Below are 22277 nucleotides of genomic sequence, written 5' to 3' on the forward strand. Positions count from 1 at the left end.
CCGAGGTGGAACGGTGGTTAGAGTGCAGTACTGAAGGCTACTTCATCCGACTGCTAGCTGCAGTTCGGCAGATGGAATCTCACTGGCTCAAGGTTGACTCAACCTTCCATCCTGCTGAGGTGGGTAAAATGAGGACCCAGATTGTTGGGGACAATATGCTGACTCTGTCAACTGCTTAGAGAGGGCTGTGAAGCACTGTAAAGTGGTATATAAGTCTAAGTGCTATTCCTTCCTTCCTTCCTTCCTTCCTTCCTTCCTTCCTTCCTTCCTTCCTTCCTTCCTTCCTTCCTTCCTTCTTTCCTTCCTTCCTTGGTGCACAGTAGTTAGAATGCAACATTGCAGATTAATTCTGCCAACTGCCAGGAGTTTGATCCTCACTGGCTTCAACCTTCCATCCTTCCGAGGTTGGTAAAACGAGGACGCAGATCATTGGGGGCAAGAGGCTGACTCTGTCAACCGCTTAGAGAGGGATGTAAAAGCACTATGAAGTGGTATATAAGTCTAAGTGCTATTGCTATAAGTTGGTTTATTAATAGAAGTTCCATATGTTATGAGGACATTCTTAGTGGCTTTTGCCACTAAGAGAGTCACAGCCTTTCTTTCATCTCTCCTTGCTTTACCCAGAAAAATATTCTTCTAATTTTAGGGTCTCACATATACAGAATAACAAGAGTTGGAAGGGACCTTGGAGGTCTTCTAGTCCATTCCTCTTGCTCAAGCAGGAAACCCTCTATCATTCCAGACAAATGGCTGTCCCATCTCTTCTTGAAAACCACCAGTGATGGAGCTCCCACAACGTCTGGAGGCAAGTTGTTCCACTGATTGATTGTTCTCACGGTCAGGAATTTTCTCCTCAGTTCTAGGTTGCTTCTCTCCTTGATTAGTTCCCATCCATTGCTTCTTGTCCTGCCCTCAGGTGTTTCGGAGAATAGCTTGAACCCTATTCAACCTTAAATACTGGAGGACTGCTATCATGTTACCCCTAATCCTTCTTTTCATTAGACGAGACACACTCAATACCTTTTTATGCTTGCTGTGCTGTTTTTTTTTTCTTTTTCTTTTGTTTTCCTGTTTTCTGACTGCAAGTTTATAAATGTGTTATTAGTGAGTATTATTCGTTTAGCACTTGGTATGTGGTATTTTATTCATAACATAGTTTATAATCCAATTATTTAGGCTTAAGTATGTAGATGTTTAGTATTCTGGTATTTATAGTCTTTGTTGCCCTGAAGCATTCATCTGCTTCTATGAATCTCCTAGAAAAATGCTTCTGTAGCTCAATGAGAGCGTTGCAACTTCTTACAAAACTTGTATGACATTTTGGACAATCGCTGCAATAAAGTACCACTCTCCTCCCTGAGTAACTTGTTTTGTAACGTTAAATTTGAAGTATTTTAAGACAGGAGGGGATGTTTCAGAAATTATAGAAAGTCTCCCTGACATGCTGTCATGGTCACCCCCACCAGAACTCAGAACGATGGCTTTCAAATATTTTTTTGAAAAACTTCTTAGCCGTACTTTGAAAGAATGAAGTGTCCTTTTCTAAGCCTTTAGAAGTGGCACTTCTGTATTTTGTGTGTCTGTCTGTCTTCTTCTTTTTTTTTTTTCCTACACACTTTTGACCCAGCAGAGGCAAAAGGTTTGTCATCTTTCAAAAAGAAAATAAAACAACCACGTAGAAAGCAAGTCGTTTAAAACTATGCTTGAAAAAGGAAAGGGTCTCTTACCCACATTTCTTTTCCCCTTTTTTATGCTAGTAAAAGATCTGATGTCCTTGGAGAGAAAAATGTGGCAAATGACTTTTGGATTCCACAGAAATATTCCTTTATAAAGCAATTCCTTCAAAAAAAAAAGAGCTCTCTTTTATAGGCATAAGGGAATAAATCTAGGATCCGGTTCACATCATACGTCTTGCTAAGACCACGTTTGGAATACTGTGCATCCAGTTTTGGTCGCCACAATATAAAAAAGATGTTGAGACTTTTAGAAACATTGCAGAGAAGAGCAAAAGAGACAACCAATCAGCCAGAACGCAATGGCTGGACACCATCACCAGGTTCCCACCAGCCAGTACGCTCCCATAGAGAGGGGCTCCTCCCGGTGCCATCGGCCAAACAATATCGACTGGCGGCTCCTAGGAGGAGAGCCTTCTCTGTGGGGGCACCTACAATCTGGAACGAGCTCCCCCCGGAGATACAGAGGATCCCGGATCTGCGCACCTTCCGCCGCGCGCTCAAGACGTTCCTATTTCATCAAGCTGGCCTGGCCTAAATCTTCTCCCCTTTTAAATGTAAATTTTAATTTGTTTTTAAATTATGGGGTATTTTAAATTTGTCTCAGCCAAATTATTTAATTCGTTTTTACTCTATTTTAAATTTTTTGTATTTATGTGTTTTATTCTGTGGCTGTTCACCGCCCTGAGTCCTTCGGTGGTATATAAATCCAATAAAAACAAAAAACAAAACAAACAAAACATCAAAGCTCACACCAGCCAGGGCACAGAACAATTCAAAGAAGTAAAAAAAAAGATGTTGAGACTCTAGAAAGAGTGCGGAGAAGAGCAACAAAGATGATTAAGGAACTGGAGGCTAAAACACATGAAGAATGGTTGCAGGAATTGAGTTTGTCTAGTCCAGAGAAAAGAAGAACTAGGGGAGACATGATAGCAGTGTTCTGATATTTGAGGGGCTGCCACAAAAAAGAAGGGGGTCAATTTATTCTCCAAAGCACTTAAGAGCAGAAGAAGAAACAGTGCATGGAAACCAATCAAGGAGAGAACCAACCTAGAACTAAGGAGAAATTTCTTGACAGTTAGAACAATTAATCTGTGGAACGACTTGCCTCCAGAAGTTGTGAATGCTCCAACCCTGGAAGTTTTAAAGAAGATATTAGATAACCATTTGTCTGAAATAGTATAGGGTTTTCTGGTGGTGAAATCCAAATTTCTGTAGGCGTAGCTTGGTGGATGTGGTGTGGCTTGGTGGGTGTGTCTCGGTGGACTTGGCAGGGGAAGTACTGCAAAATCTCCATTCCCACCCCATTCTGGGGCCAGCCAGAGGTGGTATTTGCCAGTTTTCCAAACTACTCAAAATTTCTGCTACCGGTTCTCCAGGTCCTGTCAGAACCTGCTGGATTTCACACCTGGGGTTTTTCTGTTTCAGCAGAGGATTGGACTAGAAGACCTCCAAGGTCCTTTCTAACTCTCTTATTCTGTTATTGAGTAATTATTAGGAGCCAAGACAAAGTAATAGATGTCTTGAGTGGTTGGAATTTGAGAATGGAGCTATTGATAGCATTAGAATAGGACAAGGTCCATTGAGGTGTTGCTCCTTAAGAAGTTCTCCAGAACAAGCAACTGACTTGGGTCTGGACACGTATGAGTCCTTCTCTCTACCCATGCTCTCCAATCCAGCAGAAGGGGCATACTCCAAGGCCTTTAAGGAACATGGGTTAGCAGGACCCAAAAGAAGAGCCTTTTCTGCTGATATCTGGATTATCATCTCTCTGGAGATTAATTTGGCTCCATCCCTGTTGCCCTTCCATAAGGCCTTGAAGACATGGCTATATGTTCAAGTCCAGTTATGTGACAAAGCCAGTCATCTTACTTGTGCAGAGGGATTGATGGTTTTTTAATTTTTTTTCTCCTGCCTGCTGTGTGTGTGTTTTTATGTTTTTATTATTCTTAATATTGTTAGCCACCCAGAGTCAAGCATCGGAGAAGGGAAGTCGTATAAATCTAATAAAATATATAAATAATAAAGATGGTGGTTGCACAGAAGGTGGATGGAAGACACAAATGATTTATGTCTTCTCATTCAGAAGCTAATATATCTTCCTGAGCTAGCTCTTGGGATTCTGTGAGATTTTTTTTTACTAAAATTATTTCTACAGCCCCCACTTTCTTCCAGGTTCCATTCCTTTGGTGAAAAGTAAACATACAGCTATGGAGATTCTCCATCATGCAGGTCATGCTTGTCTCAAAGGTGCTTTTTCAAGAGGCAACTGGACTTTCTGGTTTTTCTTTGAAGACGTTTCGCTTCTCATCCACGAAGCTGAAGAAGCTTCTCAGAGCTGAAGAAGCTTCTTGGATGAGACGCCAAACATCATCAAAGAAAAAAAAGGAAGTCCAGTTGCCTCTTGAAAAAGCACCTTTGGGATGAACATATGGCTCTTTGAGATGTTCAACAAAAATGGATAGGAGTGACCTGTTGTTCTGCACCCCCAAGATTTTGGATAAAGTCCATCTCCAATGAATGCTGGAGTCAATTATGGGTAATTGAAAGGCATTCTCACAATGGAGAGATGTAATAGGACCTATAGAAGAGAATGCTTGTAGCTCAGAATTGAATTGTGGGGCCCTTGGTGCCCTCTGAGCTTGATGGTTTTCTTGTAGACGTTTCATTACCCAACTGGGTAACATCATCAGTGCTAAAAGCTTCTAGCACTGATGACTGATTAGTTGGGTAGTGAAACTTGGTCCTTGGTGTCTCTGAACTTGGTTGTTTTCTCGCAGACATTTCATTGCCCAATTGGGTAACATCACCAGTACTTTAAAAAAAAACTTCCAGCATTGATGACTGAACAGTTGGGTAATGAAACATCTACAACGAAACAGCCAAGCTCAGAGAGCACCGAGAACCCCATAAATATTATAGGACATTCCTCCAAAGATCTGTATTTAAACGCACCGGACTATAAGACGCACCTACCTTTTTTGGTGAGGAAAAGAAGAAAAAGAAATCTGCCTCTGCCTCTGAGAAATTTTGCCTCCTTGCAGCAAACAGCAAACAGCCTGCTTTACTTTCATTTTCGTTTTCAGCATAGCTTGATTAGCACAAGGAGGAAAAAAAAATCTGCTCCAGCAATTTACCTCTTTGCAGCAAGCAGCAGAACCCTGCGCAAAACAGCTGAGAGCAAATCAGCTGAGAGTCGGGAGACCGATCCAATCAACTTGTGCTAATCAGGCTGTGCTGAAGCTGAAAGGAGCTGATTTTTTCTTGCTGTTTGCTTGCAAGGAGGTTAACTGCTGCGAGGCAGAGGCCAAAGGGTGGGGGGCCAGTGGGTGGGTGGGGCTACATTTGGTGCATAAGATGGACCTAAATTTTCGCCCCCTTTTAGGGGGGAAAAAGGTGCTTCTTATACTCCAAAAAATACGGTAATCAATCGGTCAATCAGCTAACTTCCCATGTATTGAATCTACACTTGTGGGAAGGTGCCAGATAAAGAGTTCTTGAGCGTGTGATTACTGCGTGTTACACACTCAGAAGTCTGCACTGTTCTTATCTCCAAGAAACCATCGTAGGATTGGAGAAGATGCGTTAAGAGATGCATAAAAGGACCATCAAAATGATGAATAATTTGGAACAATTCCCCAGGGTTATAACTAGTGGCACTTTTAAGCTGAGCAGAGGAAAAAAAACAACAATACATCTAAAGAGACGACTTGATAGAGATGTATAAAATTATGCATCGTGTCGGGGGAAAAAAAATAGATGAAGGATTCTATTTATTATTCTTTTGTCATAATAGCAACATCGCGGGTCATCCAATGTTGCTAAATGGTTGTTGATTCGGGAAAGACAAAGGGAAATACTTTATCACACAGCGTATGCCTGAATTACAGTATTCGCATCCAAAAGAAAGAGTAATAGCTGACTTTAATAGCTTTAAAAGCAGATGAAACAAATTCATAAAGGAAATAGCCTGTCAATAGCTATTAGTGTCAGGAGGCCCATATATAATTTCAAAATTTTCAGGCCGGGAGAAATGGAATGTTTCAATTTAGCGCCGGCTGTATTTGTTTATTCAGCCTTTTTAAAATGGCTTTTATGCCAGATTATTTTCTGACGTCATGGGCATGTCCGTTTCATTCTTTTTCTTGGTTCTAATCTACGCTTTGGATTTTGTTGAGATTTATTTCTTTAGTGCTTATTAATTTATTAATTCAATTTACAAAGCCACCCATAGTAAAGTAAAGGTAATGGTTCCCCTCGCACATATGTGCTAGTCGTTCCCGACTCTAGGGGGCGGTGCTCATCTCCGTTTCAAAGCCAGGAGCCTGTCTGAAGACGTCTCCGTGGTCATGTGGCCGGCGTGATTCAACCCCAAAGGTGCACGGAACGCTGTTAACTTCCCACCAAAGGTGGTCCCTATTTTTTCTACTTGCATTTTTTACGTGCTTTCAAACTGCTAGGTTGACAGAAGCTGGGACAAGTAAAGGGAGCTCACCCCGTTACGCGGCACTAGGGATTCGAACCGCTGAACTGCTGACCTTTTGATCGACAAGCTCAGCGTCTTAGCCACTGAGCCACCGCATACCTTAAACCTTAAAGCCACCCATAGGCAACTTCAATCTGGCCACTTGCAAACACCTTGTCAATTGCCCGTCGTTATAACCAAGGACCGTGTTGGCACCAAATTCTGAATTTCCACATGCCGAAAAGCAGACAGACTGGAGGAGGCTCTGTACAATCCAATCGATTGATTGGGTTTGTCTAGTTTAATGAAAAGAAGAACTAGGGATGACATGATAGCAGTCTTCCAATATTTGAGAGGCTGCCACAAAGAAGAGGGAGTCAAACTATTCTCCAATGCCCCTTGAAGGCAAGACAAGAAACAATAGATGGAAACTAATCAAGGAGACAAGCAACCTAGAACTAAGGAGGAATTTCTTGACAATGAGAACAATTAATCAGTGGAACAACTTGCCTCCAGAAGTTGTGGATGCTCCATCACTGGAGGTTTTCAAGAAGAGATTGGACAACTATCTGTCTGAAATAGTATAGGATCTCCTGCTTGTGCAGAGGGTTGGACTAGAAGACCTTCAAGATCCCATCTAACTCTGTTATTCTATTCTGATCTTTAACGTTCTTTTTTCTCAATCCCTTCAGGGTAACCTGGAGAAGACCATGGCTTGAATCGATGGGTTTAGGGGCAACATCATAACCCAGATCCTTAAATATGGATTTGGGAAACTATCCTTTGTTGATTTTTACTAGGCGCTTTGAGCAAGGAACTCAGGCCACCTTCCTTTCCTGGATCCACTCCCTGCTCCTCACATTTCCATTTCAACAAATTTAACAACTGCTTACCAGGTGGGAAGTAGGGATGTTCAGCAGTCTGGTTTCGATGCTGTTCACACTCTTGCAACTTAGCTCGCAGAGCGACGATTTCCCGGCGAACCGCAAGGATGTTATTCTTATCCAACAGTTCCAGTTCATTCACCATGACGCTCAAATTCCTAATCTGGATAAAATAAAAACAGTTATTTGGATTATTTTCAAGGCTTCAGATGTTTGGCAGCTGTTTATTTTTATTTATTTTTAACTCTTCTCTTTAGTGTCCACTGTTGCCCAGGTAGGACTTCCAATCTTTGTCTTCTTGGAAGGCCAGTCTAAAACTGGCCTAGAGCGAATGAAAAAAAATAAAGAATTACAGCCTAACTCCTGATTATTGTTTCACAAGCGACAAGCAATCCCATCAGAGACACGGGAGGTTTGAACTGTTGTGGTCCGCCAGCAGCCTGCAGAGCTGGCAGTGGAGTCAGACAGTGAGGAGGCTGGGGAGGAACATGGGCCAGTCCTGGAATCAGGGGAAGGCCTGGACAAGGGCTCTGCATTGGAGGCAGAGATGGGGCCGGGGGCATTTGGGAGTGATGCGCGGACTCTGGAGCCCCCAGAGTCGGACAGCAGAGAGGCAGAGGAACAGGAGGAGCTTGTTCCTAATGCACGCATGTGCAGAGCTGCCAGAAGGCAATAGCAGCTAAAGCAAAAGGGATGACTCGGGAGTAAGGCCAGGAGATGATTGGCTCCTCCCATAAGGCTTAAAAGAGAAACAAAGGCACTTGGGCCTTTTTTCAGGAAAGCAACATTGCTAACTCTGTTTCCAGTCGGCATCTCTTGTTTGTTTCTGAACTTTGTGGGGCTTTGCCAAGTAAGGCCTTTGGCAGGGTGTCAAAGAAGATAAAGGTTGGTGATTATCCCAAAGGACTTCTTCCAAAGGACTTGTTTTGTAACTAATTGGGACTCAACTGGGAATGAACGTAATTCTCAGCTGTTACAATAAAATAGATTTATTTGGGTCTAATTGTGTCTTGTAATGGCTCAGTAAGCCTAGGTCACAACATGAACGAATCAAAAGAGAAAGCCCAAGGAAAGATTTTACCTCGACATACAACTGCTCCACAAACACGTTGCTTCCAGTAAGCGACGTCTTCAGCTGAACAATCAGCCTCTCCATCTCCGTGATTTCCAGTTTGATTAATTCGAAATCCAACTCCGTGTAAGATACGCTGGACTTCTCCATATGTTCGATCTTGATGGTTAAATTGAGAATCTTTGCTTCATAGAGCGCGATTAATTTGGTGTATTCCCTCACCTGCAAATAGATAAAGAAAGGCATCCCATTTGAGTCAATGTCTCGAAGATACTTTTTTAGAAGATAAAAGTTTTTGCCAAGTCATCTCTTTGGAATCTCACCGAGATCAAAATACGAGTGCAGCAACGGAGCCCAGAAGCTTATCTAACGCCGTCTTTATTTATAGACTAAAACTCATAGCTAAGATTACAGATGAAAGACCCCCGATAAAGTAAATAATCTGTAGAATAGGGGGGGGGAAGTGTTATCATTTATCAGAAACATTCTTCCCGCTTTTTGTAACCAAAGGCTACAAAAAGTGCAGCAAAATGTTACAGAATTATTATTTTTTTATCCAAGCCCTTCTCTGTTTTATTTCTTCTTCTTCTTCTTCTTCTTTTAAGTTGAAATCCTCTCGGAATTATTTCCAACTCAATGCAAATAAAATAAAATAAAATAAAGGACTGGAGCTTTTGGGAAGAACTACCTCTCCAGTAATGATGTCACGATGGATTACACACGGGCAATTGGCCATGAAATCTACAGCTCTCCACCACTTTCCGGTCAACAGCTTGATGTGCAGCCTGAAGGATGGTAAGCAGCAGGTACGCCATCGTACAATGGATCAAAGGATCCACCCAAACCACAGCTGGATCAAGAGCTTTTCCTGGCTGAGATGAGGAACTGAATAATAGATGCCTGTAGTCCATGCTCAGAAACTAGCTGGCATGACAGCCAAATCATTTTTCAGCTCCACAGAGGGCCAGCTTCATCTATTCCAGGGGTGTCAAACTCGATTTCATTGAGGGCCACATCAGGGTTGTGTTTGACCTCAGGAGACCATGGGGGTGGGGCATGGCTAGGTGGGCATGACTAGCTCCATGTCACTCATGCCTCCCAGGCTCCGTTTTCAGCTGGGACGGCCTCCTGCAGCACTCCACCAGCAAAAATGAGCACCCACTCCCCAAGGTCTGTTTTTGCTGGCAGAAGGCTGCAGGAGGCCATCAAAGCCAAAAATGGAGTCCCAGGGGGAGGGCACACATGGCCCACCAAAGTTCCATTTTTTCTGGCAGAGGCACTCCTTTGCTGTTTCCAGTGCTTAGATCTGGCCCGTGGGGCCGTCCTGGAAACAGCGATGCCTCTGCCAATGAAAACAGAGCTCAGGAGGACTACATGCAAGACCTCCCAAGTTCCGTTTTTACTGGCAGGGGGTTGCAGGAGGCCGTCGCAGCCCAAAACAGAGCTCGGGAGGCCATTTTCGCCGGCAGAGTGCTCAGGCGATCACAGGCGCCCCTGACACAAATGATGTTGAGGTGGCCACGCCCCCTAGCCACGCCCTCCACCCCAGCCCCCCTGAGGTCAAACACAACCCTGATCTGGCCCTCAATGAGATCGAGTTTGACACCCCTGCCCTATAACATTTCAGATAATTTGCTGGCCAGTTTTGGAAAGCTTCCAGAAATTTAGAAATAAATTTAAGGATTGCTGGTTGCAAAATTCTTGCAACAAAACGAAACCTGACTAGGCAGAGCTATACAAGTTTTCTGCATGACCTGAAACTAGCAATGGAAGGTAGAATTAAGTGTCCTTAATCCTTATCTCATCCCTGGAAGTAAATTCAGGTTATCCGGTGCTATAATACTTCACAATTATTTTGTATTTTTAGATAACATGCGTTTTGGATTTTATTGAATGAATCAATAAATTTGCATCTACTCTTATCATAAATTTGTTGTCATTCCTTGTTCCCCTTTCTTGCTGAACTTTCTGAATTCACAACTTAGTTAGTTGTATGGTTTATTTATTTTTTTAAAGAAGGGTTTGTTGTTGAATAAAACAGAAACAACCTCAGGTGAAACTTTCAAGCATATAAAATAATCCTGGTTTGTTAAACAACTTTCAGCTCTATTTCCCTTCCTCCTTTCAATTGCTGTAGTCTTGCATCTCTAAGCATTGGCCAGGAAATTTGGCAGTGTACCACAATAAACCAGAAATAAGCCAGAAAAGTAGAAACAACCACATATCTTCATTTATAATTCACCGATAGGCATCCACCAGTACTCAGAATGATTCAGTATGATAAATGTGACTATGAAGATTCTCCGTCATGCAGGTCATGCTTGTCTCAAAGATGCTTTTTCAAGAGGCAACTGGACTTTCTGGTTTTTCTTTGAAGTCGTTTCGCTTCTCATCCGAGAAGCTTCTTCAGTTCTGAAGAAGCTTCAGAATGTCTGATGCCAGAGGTGGGTAGCACATGAATTAACAACCGGTTCGCTCCAGCACTGAAAATATGTGTGCGCCAGTGATAGGTTTCAAATTTTTTTTTTACTACCAGTTCTGTGGGTGTGGCTTGGTGGGCGTGGCAAGGGAAGGTTACTGCAAAATCTCCATTTTCTCCCGATCAGGAGGCATAGAATAGGTGGGGATGGGGCCAGGGGTGAAATGCTCCCGGTTCGGACCGGATTGCCTGATCCAGTAGCGATGGCGGTGGGTGATTCGGAGAACCGGTAGCAAAAATCCTTGCCTCACCCCCCATTGCCCAGCTGAGCCGTGCGATCATCAGAGGCTTTTTTTTTTTAATTTTTAAAAGCATTTTTTCTACAACCTCTTCAACCAAAAAATTCTTTTAAAAGTAAAAAAAAAAAGCTTCTGATGATCGCGCGGCTCAGCTGGGATCATCAGAGGCTTTTAAAAGCATTTTTTCTACAACCTCTTCGGCCGAAGAGGTTGTAGGAAAAAAAATGCCTTTAAAAGCCTCTGACAATCCCAGCTGAGTTGCCTGATCGGCAGAGGCTTTTTTTTCTTTTAAAAGCCTCTGACGATCCCAGCTGAGTTGCCTGATCAGCAGAGGCTTTTAAAAGAAAAAAAGCCTCTGCTGATCAGGCAAGTCAGCTGGGATCGTCAGAGGCTTTTAAAAACATTTTTTTACAACCTCTTCAGCTGAAGAGATTGTAGAAAAAATTATTTTAAAAGTAAAAAAAAAAAAAGTTGGCCACGCCCATCCAGTCACATTACCACCCCCCACCAAGCCACGCCCACAGAACCGGTAGTAACAAATTCTAGATTTCACCACTGGGCGGGACCAGTCAGAATTTTTACTATCGGTTCTCCAAACTACTCATAATTTCCACTATCGGTTCTCCAGAATTGGTAAGAACATGCTGAAACCTACCTCTGGCGTGCAGCCTTCTGCTCGCATGCTTGCACGCATACATGTGCAAAAAATGCAGCTAAATAGGACGGCATAGCGCCGGGGCAGATGGGCGGGGCCGGGCGGGGGCAGGCCCACCCCCACCCACAGGTCACAACTACCAGTTTGTCTGAACTGGTCTGAATTGGCTGAATCCCACCCCTGTCTGAAGCACTGAAAAAATTCTCGACACACCGACAGAAGATAGAGTAATTAACAAGATTATGGAATGTGCAGAAATGGACAGACTTACAAAAGAATTACAAGATAAAGAGGAACATGATTATTATCTAGTATGGGAAAAGTGGTTGAAAAATAGAAAAAGGAAAAAAGAATAGGGAGTAATTGGAGTTACAGAAACAGGAACATAAATCACTAACATAAATTAACAATGAATCATAAAGATAGATATATGAGTAAGATCAAGCAGGGAAGAGTCAAAACACAAATAAGAACATACATTACTGTTGTTTATTTGACAATATATATTTGACAAAATGTATATTTGAAATCTTTGTTTACATGTTTTGTTCTGTATGTTTTGTTGTCGCTAGTTCTGTTTTGTTTGTACTTTTAAACAAATAAAAATTTATTTAATTTTTTAAAAAAATTCTCGGCTGAGAAGCGAAACATCTTCAAAGAAAAACCAGAAAGGACCCAGTTGTGGGGGCAATAAGTTGACTTTGTATAAATATACAAAAGGATGAAGGCTATTGCTTAGTGCATTGTAAGCCGCCCTGAGTCTCCGGAGAAGGGCGGCATATAAATCAAATAAAAAAAAAAAGTCCACTTGCCTCTTGAAAAAAGCACATTTGGGACTATGATATATGTGCATTTTGACACCACAATGCAAGAATTCAGTTCCTCTTTAGATTTTAATTTTCCCTGTGCATTCAGTAAATCCTTATATATTAATTTCTTTGTCGAATTGTAGATTTGTTGTTGTTGCTGTACTTTCATTGCTCTGTCACAGCTCACATTTTAACCCCCTGATCTTCTGTGGACACCAATGAACTCACCCCAAGCCACAGTTGCAACCGAAGAAGTCAATAAAAACCAAACTGAGATTTAGTATCCTAAGATTAAAACCCCGTTTATTCACTGACCCGTCGCCCAAAGCGAAAAACAAACTAACCACTTTGTATAAATTAATGAAGATGTAGATCACTTCCTAGTGTCAAATTCCCTCCGGTGACAGCAACAAACCAGGGCTGGGTAGTGTTCTGTCCCCAACCACATGCACACACACCAACAGACGTTCAAGAGTTAAAGACCAAACCAGCCAGCAAAATCCTTTTCCTTATGATAACGGAACTTGGCAACAACCTAGTGGCTGCCTGCCAAGAGTTTATTATTTACGAAGAGGAGAGATAACTTCTCCCCACTCCTGGTACATCAAAAGAAACAGCTCAATAATTACGGAGTCACTCAAGTCCAGAGATAATCCAGCAAAGTCTATAGCAAAAAGTCCGGCAATGCAGAATGGCGTGGAAGCTTTCATCTTTGTTCGTCACAAGGTTTGACTGGCCACCACGCTCCCTTTTATATCCTGTGGGGTGTGGTCCAGTGACTCAGCCTAATCTCGGGCACGCCTTTTCTTCTGTTGCGTGCGCTTATCTCTGTGACACTGGCGTGGATCCAGCCAAGACTCATTACCCTCATCACTGTCCATCTGTGGCTGCGTGGACGTGCTTGGCCTCGGCCCTATCTCTTGCCCTTCGGTGGACACCAAAGGCATTGCCAGAGAGGAGGGTCCTGGAGAGGGAGGCCTTGCCAACTCCTCTCCTTCACTCTTGGAGTCCTCTCCTGCCGATGACACAGGCTCAGATAATGGAGCTACAACAGGTAGGTTCTTGATACAGATAATCGTCGATTCACAACAATTCATTTAGTGGCCATTCAAAGTTACAACGGCGCCGAAAAAAGTGACTTATGACCATTCTTCAGAGTTATGACCTTTCCGGCATCCCCATGATCATGTGATCAAAACTCACATGCTTGACAACGGACTCATATTTACGACTGTTGCTTGTCCCAAAGTCCCGTGATCCCCTTTGGCGACGGGGAAGCCAGACTCACTTAACAACCGGGTTACTAACTTATCAACTGCAGTGATTCCCTTTACAATGGAGGCCATTGTAAAGGTCGTAAAATGAGACCCTTGACAAACGGCTTACTTAACCACAGAAATGTTTGGGCTCAATTGTGGTTGTACGTTGAGGACTACCTGTATATTGAAGGGGAAGAAACCCACATCAATAGCGCTAGGAAAATCTTGAGACAATCGACTAGCCAAAAAGGGAACGGAAAGACTTAAGCACTTCTTCATCAGCAATCATGTCCAAGAAGAACAGCAGAACAACAATCCAAAAGCAAATAATTCCTCAATCAAGAAACTGCCAAAGAAGCCAACAGCAAACAGCACAATCAAAGAAGCTCTAAGACCACCCCCGGCAACAGGGCAAGACCCTAGAATATAAACTGACAATGAGCCCCCCACTCCTTACCGGCACTGATGATGTTACCTAGTTGGGCAATGAAAACAAGCAAACTCAAAGAACACCAAGGACCCCACAGTTCTCCTCCTCTTCCTCCTCTTCCTCCTCCTCCTCTTCTGCCCTCCTTTCTCCTTCTCTGCAAATCCCACCCCCTTCTCATACTGTGGGTGTTATCTAGTTGGGTAATGAAACATCTGCAAGAAAACAAGCAAGCTCAGAGAGCACTGAGGACCCCACAGTTCTCCTGTTCCTCCTCCTCCTCTTCCGCCCTCCTCCTCCTCCTCCTCATCATCATCATCTCCTCCTCCTCCTCTCCACAAATCCAACTCCCTTCTAGCACTGATGATGTTACCTAGCTGGGTAATGAAACATCTGGAAGAAATCAACCAAGCTCAGAGAGCATTAAGGACTCCACAGTTCTTCTTCTTCTCTGCCTCCTCCTCCTCCTCCTCCTCCTCCTCCTCCTCCTTCTCCTCCTCTTCCTTCTCCTCCTCCTCCTCCTCCTCCACCTCCTCCTCCTCCTCCTCTTCCCTGTAAACCAAACTCCCTTCTAGCACTGACAATGCTACCTAGTTGAGTAATGAAACATCTGGAAGAAACCAACCAAGCTCAAAAAGCACCAAGGACCCCACAGTCTTCCTCCTCTTCCTTCCAATAAACCCAATTCCCTTCTAGCACTGATAATGTTACCTAGTTGGGTAATGAAACATCTGGAAGAAACCAACCAAGCTCAGAGAGCACCCAGGATCCCCTACAATCTTCTACCACAGAAAAAAACAGAAAAATCTGAACAAATGGAAAATCCAAACCCTATACCTTTACGACCATCGCGTTTCCTATTTCAGTTTTCCCATGCACATGGGGGTACAAGCCCATGCCTGGTTTTGTGCCATGAGTAAACCTCGTATAGGAGAAGAGCAGACAGATGTTGTAGGCAGAGTCAAGCGAGTAATCAGCCTGGAATCATTACGTTCCCACAAATAGTCCAAGTCAAACTCCTCTTGGATTCCCTTAACCCTTATCTATTATTATCGAATACAGCTCATCTGTCTGGAACCTGCACTGCATATCGGACATTAATACAATTGACATTGTCCAGAGGTATTTCACAAGAAGAGTCCTCCACTCCTCCACTCGCAACAAAATACCTTATGCCACCAGACTTGAAATTTTGGGCTTACAAAATTTAGAACTACGACGCCTTCAGTATGACCTAAGCATAGCTCATAAAACCATCTGCCACAATGTCCTTACCTGTCAATGACTACTTCAGCTTCAACCACAACAATACACGAGTGCACAATAGATACAAATTTAAGGTGAACCGCTCCAAACTCAATTGTGGAAAATTTGACTTCAGCAACAGAGTGGTCAATGCCTGGAATGCATTACCAGACTCTGCGGTTCATCCCAAAACCCCCAAAACTTTAACCTTAGACTGTCTACTGTTGACTTCACCCCATTCCTAAGAGGTCTGTAAGGGGGGTGCATAAGCGCACCAGTGTGGCTACCGTCTCTGTCCTAATGTTCCCTTTAATTGTATTCATTTTATGCATTCAATTCATGCTTATATTTATTTTATTATTTGATTTATTTGATTTCTATACCGCCCTACTCCCGAAGGACTCAGGGCGGTGCACAGCCAAACAATAAAACATATACATACAAAATTTAAAAGTAGAATTAAAATCAAATTAAATAGTTTTGGCCCAGACAAATTAAAACCCCAATCAATTTAAAACCAATTTTAAAATTTGAATATATAAAATACTAAAAGATATTTAAAATTTAAAAATCTTTTATAAAAGAGGGAGAAAATTAGGCCAGGCCCGCCTGGTGAAATAATAAGGTCCTTAGAGCGCGGCGGAAGGTGCGCAGATCCGGGATCCTCCGTATCTCCGGAGATGTTATATGTTATCTAATACGTACTTGACAAATAAATAAGTAAGTAAGTAAATAAATAAATAAATAGTGCCAATTTAGTGCTGACCCTTAGTTGACTAGATTCATGTATATAGGATGAAACAGATCATCGTCATTGGAAGTCAGCCTGGGATCCTGATTCTCCATGCTTCAAATCTCATCCACTTTAAAAGCTAACGTCTGTTTTTCCTACTTTGCAGTTTACTTCCCTTTCTCAGTGATTCCGAGCACAGAATCAAACCCCAGAAACTGAAGTATTTTAATGGATGGCCGTGTCAAGATAACAAATAGCATTAAGCAAATCCTCGGCAAAAGGAACTCCGGTGAGGGATTACAAAAGCAATATAGGACAAGTTGTAAGAACACAGCGGACGATGGTTGTGCTGTGATGGTTGAAAAGACAGCCAGCCTCCTTGGGATAAAAGAGGTGTCCTCGCCGTTCTTTTGTGTCTCCGAGCCATTTTCAAGAAGAGTGATGAGTTTATGAAAGACATCAATCACTCGCTTCTGGCAAAGAGCGGCTCGAATGGCGTGTTCATTCAGAAGAAATGTGCATTAAACACCACTTCCAAACGGTCTTAACCCTGAGATACAATGAGCAACCCTGAAAAATTCTCTTGTTTTTTTTTTTTCCTCTCGGTATTAAAAAAAATGTCGAAACTAAATCATTCTCTTTGACGCCACTGTAGCGAAGCAACTGAAAGCATTTTCCTGATCAGCTCACATTGGATAATGCATCGTGCTGGGGTGTTTGCCACACAACTGGCCCAAATAGATTTACAAAGCAACAATGCTTTTTTTTTTCATTCAGTTCTGCAGAGGAATGATTGAGTCTGTCATCTGCACGTCTATAACTGTCTGGTTTGGCTCTGCAACCCAACAAGACAGACACGGACTTCAGAGGATCATTAGAACTGCAGAAAAAACAATGGCTACCAACCTGCCTTCCATAGAGGACCTGTATATACTGCACGAGTCAAAAAGGGGGCTGTGAAAATATCTACAGACCCCTCACATCCTGGACATAAACTGTTTCAACTCCTACCCTCAAAACGACGCTATAGAACAGTGGTCACCAACTGGTGGTCTGTGGACCACTGGTAGTCCACGAGAAAATTTTGGTGGTCCACAGAAAAATTATTTGCATTTTTTACATTGCACTAAATACTATCTATCTTTTTAAAAAATTCATATTAGTGGTCCTCGGGATTTAAAATTATGAATTTGGTGGTCCCCGAGGTCCGAAAGGTTGGTGACCCCTGCTATAGAGCACTTCACACCAGAACAACTAGACACAAGGAGAGTTTTTTCCCGAACGCCATCACTCTGCTAAACAACTCAACAACTCAACATTGTCAAACTATTCACTAAGACTATATTACTTTTATTCTTCTCATCCTTCCTATTGCCTATCTCCTCCCACTTATGACTGTAACCTTGCTGCTGGTATCCTTACAATTTATATTGTTTTATTTGTTTCCTAGTATGATTTGATTGCTTATTTAGTATCCTATGACTATCTCTAAATGTTGTATCTTATGATTCTTGATGAATGTATTTTTATGTACACTGACAGCTTATGCACCAAAGACAAATTCCTTGTGTGTCCAATCACACTTGGCCAATAAAGAATTATTCTATTCTATTCTATTCTATTCTATTCTATTCTATTCTATTCTATTCTATTCTATTCTATTCTATTCCTCATTCCTCATTCCTCATTCCACTCCATTCCATTCTATTCCTTATTCCATTCCATTCCATTCTATTCCTTATTCCTTATTCCATTCCATTCCATTCCATTCCATTCTATTCCTTATTCCATTCCATTCCATTCCATTCCATTCTATTCTATTCTATTCTATTCTATTCTATTCTATTCCTTATTCCATTCCATTCCATTCCATTCTATTCCTTATTCCATTCCATTCCATTCCATTCCATTCCATTCCATTCCATTCCATTCCATTCTATTCTATTCTATTCTATTCTATTCTATTCTATTCTATTCCTTATTCCTTATTCCTTATTCCATTCCATTCCATTCCATTCCACTCTATTCTATTCCTTATTCCATTCCATTCCATTCCATTCTATTCCTTATTCCATTCTATTCCTTATTCCATTCCATTCCATTCCATTCCATTCTATTCTATTCTATTCTATTCTATTCTATTCCTTATTCCATTCCATTCCATTCCATTCTATTCCTTATTCCATTCCATTCCATTCCATTCCATTCCATTCCATTCCATTCCATTCTATTCTATTCTATTCTATTCTATTCTATTCTATTCTATTCTATTCTATTCTATTCTATTCCTTATTCCTTATTCCTTATTCCATTCCATTCCATTCCATTCCACTCTATTCTATTCCTTATTCCATTCCATTCCATTCCATTCCATTCTATTCTATTCTATTCTATTCCTTATTCCATTCCATTCCATTCTATTCCTTATTCCTTATTCCATTCCATTCCATTCTACCCTGCCCTGCCCTGCCCTGCCCTGCCCTATCCTATCCTATCCTATCCTATCCTATCCTATCCTATTCTATTCTATTCTATTCTATTCTATTCTATTCTATTCTATTCTATTCCTTATTCCTTATTCCTTATTCCTTATTCCATTCCATTCCACTCTATTCTATTCCTTATTCCATTCCATTCCATTCCATTCTATTCCTTATTCCTTATTCCATTCCATTCCATTCTACCCTGTTCTGCCCTGCCCTGCCCTGCCCTGCGCTATCCTATCCTATCCTATCCTATCCTATCCTATCCTATCCTATCCTATCCTATCCTATCCTATCCTATCCTATCCCTTATTCTATTCTATTCTATTCTATTCTATTCTATTCTATTCTATTCTATTCTATTCTATTCTATTCTATTCTATTCTATTCCTTATTCCATTCCATTCCATTCCATTCTATTCCTTATTCCATGCCATGCCATGCCATGCCATGCCATGCCATGCCATGCCATGCCATGCCATGCCATTCTATTCAGTTAAGCAATGGCCCAGTCCGTTAAGCAAAAGCTGGCTGAAAGGGGAGGGGGAAAATAAGCTTTTTTTCGCCGGCGCAACTTCAGAAAATTCCCGTCTACTGAGAAAATGCTTTCCCTAACTAAATTTATGCAGAATAACGACGTTATGCAGTTGTATCATTTATAGCGTTATACAGGTAGCGCTTGGCTCACGACCACAATTGAATCCAAAATTTCCGTTTCGAAGGGAGACAGTTACTAAGTATGGGTTTGCCCTGTTTTACGACCTTTCCTGCCACTGTTAAGTTAATGGCTGCAGTTGTTAAGCTGGCAACGTAGCTGTTACGTGAATCTGGCTTCCCCCATTGACTTGGCTTGTCAGAAGTTTGCAAAAGGAGAACCCCTGATCTGAGGACACTGCAACCATCATAAGTGCATGCCAGTTGCCACCGTTCTTAAGATAATCATTGCAGTTGCGAAGTTAGTGACACGGTTATTAAAGTGAATCCGTCTTTCCCGTTGATTTCGCTTGTGGGTAGGTTGCAAACGCTGACCCCGGGGACACGACGGCTGTCATAAATACAAACCAGCTGCCAAGCGTCTGGATTTTGATCACATGATGCGTGGGGATGCAGCAACGGTCACAAGTGTGAAAAATGGCCGCAAGTCCCTTTTTCCAGTGCCGTTGAAACTTCAGTCACTAAACGAATGGTCCTAAATCGAGAACTACCTGTATGTGATTTATAGAAGCTTGGATGATACCACCGTGTTTTTTGTGGCTTGTTTTTGTGGCTTTGTATAAATAATTAGAACATTGTTGACATCAAATTTGGTTGGGAAAATTTGGTTGTTTTCTGCCTCTAGATATGACCACCTGATAGTAGCATTCCAGTAAATACTGGAGGCTACCACAAAGAGGAAGGGGTCAATTTATTCTCCAAAGCACCAGAAGGCAAAATAGGAAACAATGGATGGAAACTAATGAAGGAGAGAAGCAATCTGGAATGAAGGAGAAACTTCCTAACCGTGAGGACAGTTAACCAGTGGAACTGCTTGCCACAAGAAATTGCGGGCACTTCATCACTGGAGGTTTTTTAAGAAGAGACAGGACAACCGTTTGTCTGAAATGGTCTAGAGTCTCCTACATGAGCAGGAGGCTGGACTAGAAGACATCCAAGGCCCCTTCCATCCCTTTTCTGACCTCTGGGGATAGCAGAAGGAGAGGATAGGATGTCCTCTTGAGCAGGGGGCTGGACTAGAAGACCTCCAAGGTCCCTTCCATCCCTTTTCTGACCTCTGGGGGTAGCAGAAGGAGAGGATAGGATGTCCTCTTGAGCAGGGGGCTGGACTAGAAGACCTCCAAGGTCCCTTCCATCCCTTTTCTGACCTCTGGGGATAGCAGAAGGAGAGGACATACGGTCTTCAGTCACCCCGTTCCTATTCCTGAAATAAACTTATCGTTTTAGAACAATATCTCTGAGTCTGATGCCAGGCCCATACTCACTCCGCTCTTGATTTATACGGGAAGATCTATCAGAGATATATTGCAAAATAGAATGTTCTCTTTATTCTTGAGGGAACTCTTGGGAAAAACGAATGGCCAGGGCAGCCATTGACTAAAAAGGAAGTACTATGGGCTAGAGTTTTGATTTGAAGATCCCCAGATAAGCTCATAAATCACCTTGCTAAGCTGCTTCCCATGTCGGCTCCATTCACTTCCTTCCTAAATAATACAATGCACCTCCGACTTCAATGCGCTCGTGTCTGAATGCTGTTCTAGGCAAGCAAAGCCATTTCCTACCGCATAATACAAGCAAGGAAGCATGACTGACAACTGTGTGTGAGAGAGTCTATGGCAGAGGCATAGTTACCCCCCAAAATCAGGGTGTCGCCCTGTGTCACACGTGCATCCCATCTAGAGGTGGGTTTCACATATGTTTACCATCAGTTCGCCACATGCGTTTCTTTCAGTCTTCTGTGCATGCGCTTTCAGTGGTGGGTTCCTCCCAGTTCGGCCCAGTTCTCCCGAGCCGGTAGCAGTGATAATATGATGTCACCGAACCGGTTCTCCCCCCGTGCCCCCCCCACCCCACCCCCCATGTTATTCTTACCTTTTATTTGGCCCCACCCCCCAATCTATTGCTGCCTCCTGAGTCCCAGCTGATGGCTAGAGGGAAAAAAACTGTTTAAACTCTTGCCGTGGGGCTTCAAAGGGCCGCCCTACAGCTGATCAGTGTTAAAAGCAAACAAATGAGTAGACCGGTGCCTGCAAAAATACATGGGTAGATCAGTGCCTGCAAAAATACATGAGTAGACCAGTGCCTGCAAAAATACATGAGTAGATCAGTGCCTGCAAAAAATACATGAGTAGACCAGTGCCTGCAAAAAATACATGAGTAGACCAGTGCCTGCAAAAAATACATGGGTAGACCAGTGCCTGCAAAAACACATGAGTAGACCAGTGCCTGCAAAAATACATGAGTAGACCAGTGCCTGCAAAAATACATGAGTAGACCAGTGCCTGCAAAAATACATGAGTAGACCAGTGCCTGCAAAAACACATGAGTAGATCAGTGCCTGCAAAAATAAATAGGTAGACCAGTGCCTGCAAAAATACATGAGTAGATCAGTGCCTGCAAAAATAAATGGGTAGACCAGTGCCTGCAAAAATACATGAGTAGATCAGTGCCTGCAAAAATACATGAGTAGACCAGTGCCAGCAAAAAATACATGAGTAGACCAGTGCCTGCAAAAAATACATGAGTAGACCAGTGCCTGCAAAAATAAATAGGTAGATCAGTACAGCTCTGCAAGCAGTTAAAAGCCTGGTAGACCAGTACCTCTGCTAAATACTAAATAATTGTCACATGACCATCAAGCCACGCCCTACAAAATAAAGCCCACCCACAGAACCGGTAGTAAAAAAATTTAGAACCCACCCATGTGCGTTTTGCTTACACGTGTGCATGCACTGGTCTCGAAAATGTGGCTAAATAGGTTGGCATAACACCAGGGAAGATGGGTGACTCCCCTCCCCCGATCACCGCTGAATACTACTACTGATCCCGTTGCTTCCGACGTAACGATCAAAACAAAACTCAGTTTCATTTCCATATTTTGATGAAAAAATATGCAGCCTTTCAATTAGGGGTCCACAGGAGTCTCCAACTCCTTCGGCCCCTTCCTTCTTCTATGCACGTATGTGTGTGTGTGTGTATGTTTCTTTCGAAACGGATAAACGTCTCTCTGATTATACCGAGCTGAGAAAATTATGAATATTTATGGCCGGGAATTTATAATTGAGTGCTCTGTCTTTTCC

The 22277-nt window shown here is 42.4% G+C and overlaps 1 protein-coding gene across 1 annotated transcript in view; it reads right to left on the reverse strand.

The window, feature by feature from the left end:
• Positions 1-22277, reverse strand: part of OLFM4 (olfactomedin 4) — a 56443-nt gene that overhangs the window by 16979 nt on the left and 17187 nt on the right. The window contains exons 4-5 of the mRNA XM_060686516.2: positions 8164-8376; positions 7092-7245 (exon numbers count right to left, since the gene is read on the reverse strand). Of these exons, the coding sequence (XP_060542499.2) occupies positions 7092-7245; positions 8164-8376 (367 nt within the window). The remainder of the gene's footprint in view (positions 1-7091; positions 7246-8163; positions 8377-22277) is intronic.

The sequence above is a fragment of the Pantherophis guttatus genome, chromosome 5, assembly GCF_059756535.1.
Source record: "Pantherophis guttatus breed Tessera chromosome 5, ASM5975653v1, whole genome shotgun sequence".
In the NCBI taxonomy this organism is placed as follows: Eukaryota; Metazoa; Chordata; class Lepidosauria; order Squamata; family Colubridae; genus Pantherophis; species Pantherophis guttatus.